The 3,218-nt window shown below is 37.0% G+C and overlaps 1 protein-coding gene across 1 annotated transcript in view; it reads left to right on the top strand.

Annotated features, from left to right (window-relative positions):
• Positions 1–2,779, top strand: part of LOC105112588 (proteasome inhibitor-like protein) — a 5,882-nt gene extending 3,103 nt beyond the window's left edge. Inside the window, exons 5-10 of the mRNA XM_011008324.1 lie at positions 800–877; positions 978–1,006; positions 1,096–1,159; positions 1,245–1,322; positions 2,442–2,606; positions 2,660–2,779. Coding sequence (XP_011006626.1) covers positions 800–877; positions 978–1,006; positions 1,096–1,159; positions 1,245–1,322; positions 2,442–2,514 — 322 coding nt within the window. The 3' untranslated portion in view covers positions 2,515–2,606; positions 2,660–2,779. The remainder of the gene's footprint in view (positions 1–799; positions 878–977; positions 1,007–1,095; positions 1,160–1,244; positions 1,323–2,441; positions 2,607–2,659) is intronic.
• Positions 2,780–3,218: the final 439 nt, after the last annotated feature.

Here is a 3,218-nt window from a genome sequence, read left to right as displayed (position 1 = left end):
TTTGCTTAATTAGATTTTAATTTGCTCATGCAATGTTTGAATACCTGAATTATAATTTTAGGAGCAAAGTTAATGCCACAAAATTCATGAAAAACTTTAATTGTTATATGTATTCAAGATTGTTTGCTTCTATTGATGTTGCTGTACATGATATAACTATATAAAGCTAATATTTATCGATGCTGTGTATGATTCTTCAGCTTGTAATATGTTAAAGAAATTATGTTCCATCTTTCAAGTATCCTAGATGAGCTTTAATTGTGACAAGGTCAATTTCCTGTCAAAATTTTCAACCCCTATATGGCAGTCTAGTCCTGCTAGACGCAGCTCTTTCGCTTGCCAATTCACTTGTGTTTGCCTCCAACTAGTTTGTCCAACAAACCCAAGAAGTTACCCACACTCTTTCAATGTTGTAAACAAGAGGAGTAAATGGATATGAACAGAAATTAGCATGCAAGTTATTACAAGAATCAATCCCAGCCTTTAATTAACTCAAAAGGATATGCACAAGTCTGTCTGCGTGTGTACTATGCACATATGTTCTGCCCTCCAGAACTTGCATTCCCTGCAATGCATTGCAGGGAATGCATGCTTTGGTTTGTTCAAGTTTCCTGCTGGAGCGCAGTCAGTTTCATTCAGTTCCCTGCTATTATGAAGGTTCACTTTCTGTTTTTTAATTTGCTTTTCAGATATGTAGTTCCTCCAGGTTTGCTCAAGTTTCCTGCTGGAGCGCGGTCAGTTTCATTCAGTTCCCCGCTATTATGAAGGTTCACTTTCTGTTTTCTGATTTGCTTTTCAGATATGTAGTTCCTCCAATTCCTGTAAATCCAATGAGTGATCTGTATCCTGGGGCTGGCGCTGGAATGTATCCAACAGGGTATGCATCTTAAATTAGCTGTTTGTATTCACTAATTGGTATTTGTCACACCATTTTAGTTCACAATTTTAATGATATATTTTGTTGAACTGTTTTTCAGGGCTGGCAGAGGTGGGGGCATGCTTATAGGTTTGTACTTTTTAATTGCAATTAATGAAGCAATAAACAGGCATGTTTCATTTCTTTCGGCATTGCTTATTTTTACCATGTGCTTGCAGGGCCTGATGATCCTAGCTGGTCTGGTTTATTTGGAGATGACCCTGGTTTACTTGGGAGACGACTGTGAGATCTCCCTCTCCCTCTCCTTCACTTTGCTATAATATGGTATCATCAACAGAACTAATAGTGTGTGAATTTATGAACACAGCGGCGTTCCTCCAGGTGCTCGTTTTGATCCCTTTGGCCCTCCTGGGGTACCTGGTTTTGAGCCCAATCGATTTACCAGGTACATTGATTTTTTTACATCTGCCAAAGCCCATTTGGGATTTACTTTCTTAATATTTGTTAAGAATAACAAAACAGTCTGTAACATTATTTGATTAAAACTGAATTACTGCAGTAAATCAAAACCATTCAGTTAAATTGGATTTCTCTTAAGTCATGTGGTTGGGTGTGGTTTAAAAAAAAACCCAGTTTTGGTTTTGTTCTGAACAGTAAGCACCTTGCTCACAATGTGTTTGGTACAGACCAAAGTAATGTGTCTCTGTTGTCTTGGTGAGCTGTTGCATGCCAAGATCTTCTTTTGAACTTTTCCTTGCAAGCTTGATGTTAAGCTCTTGGTTCCCAAATTACTGATCCTGCTTTCATTTTGAATTTTTGTCCAAAAACTTTGTACTTTTTAAGTTTACCGAAGCACTGATATTGTATGATGTAGTTCTTTTTGAGGATTTAGCATACTTTGACTCATATCTTTTCCTTCTTTTAAAGAGTTTGATTCATGGATCATAGTTGTCTCCATGCGCTAGTTTGTGTATGAAGAGTCATATTGGCATTTTCATATAGACTCTATCTGGTCCAAATCATCTCTACCAAAAAACTAAATGTTGGATCCAGCCTTAGCTTGGTATTAAGAATTAGTGGAATTGTAAGGGTGGCTGTTCTGTAAGCACGATACCTGTTCATATGAATGAACATTTGTCCAAAAACCAGAATGAGGAATTTATATGAATGGGGAGGGGTGGTGGAGGAGGGGCATTTTGTCAAATCTGCATGTGATGTGGTGATAATAATAAATAAATAGATAAAGATAATAAAGAATTGAACGAAATTAGTTTCTTGGTTGTGTAAGAAAACAAGCAGATATTAGCTCCAGGCATTTGTCTATATTAAGAAAACATGCAGAGATAGAACATCAGGAGTTGCACATAATTTTGTATGAACTTGTAAGCATACCCAAATAACTTATATTCTAGATTTGCCTGGTCTTCATTATGGGTGGCCCAAGTTTTTGGTTTCTTATGCCTACAAATGGATTTCGTGTGCTTATGCATCTGGAATGTATTCAAGGTTTATGTTCAGACATTAGCTCCAGACATCTAATTTTTCTGCTCTATTTGTCTTGCAGAGGCCCACGAAGGCCTGAGAGCAATATTCATCCAGACCTTTCACCAATGGGGAGGGATCCTGATTTTATTTAGGCATGTCCAGGCTGTCTTATTATCTTTCCTGTCCCATTTCTTTTTTGGTTTGTGTGGATGTGAGAAATGGCAAGGGAAAAAAAAAAAAAAAGGTATAAAAGATATGCTCCTTGCGGATAGGGGTAAGGGGATAAAAAAAAGGTAGTTATAAAAGATATGCTCCTTGCGGATAGGGTTTCCTTCCAACTTTCCTGTTTCTATGCATGGAACAAAGGACATTTTGTATATTACTAAGTGAGATTTTGGCATGTACATTTGTCCTTTCCGTGGTGATTCCTTGTATTTTTTATTAATTTATTTTGTCATACTAGCAAGTAAAACTTTGCCATTGAAATGAGCCAGAATATCTAGTATTCGTCCTTGTTCTCAACAACTGTGCTTGACCTTGTAGGTCCACCATGTAAAGAAAGACTGATGACAATTTAGCTTGCCCTTTGTCCGTGGGTAATGATTGATTGATTTGGAACCAAATCTGCCTTAAGTAATAATTGGGAGGAGAATTTTGAAGGTTGTAATCTAGTTGGATTTGCGTTGGTTAATATATAGGTAGCATGCTTGTCTTCTGCACTTGGATGCCAAATCATCTTTTTAAGACTTGATTGTATAATGCTCGTGATTTTCTGCGTTATATTCTGGTGTGTACTGCCAGGAAGGAGGCAAATTTACTAATGAAAACAGATTTTATTAACAGGGTAAATGTAAAT

Source organism: Populus euphratica, unplaced genomic scaffold (genome assembly GCF_000495115.2).
Source record: "Populus euphratica unplaced genomic scaffold, PopEup_1.0 scaffold577.1, whole genome shotgun sequence".
NCBI classification, from domain to species: Eukaryota; Viridiplantae; Streptophyta; class Magnoliopsida; order Malpighiales; family Salicaceae; genus Populus; species Populus euphratica.
Note: the sequence above shows the minus strand (reverse complement) of the source record. Positions and strands in the feature narration are given on the sequence as shown.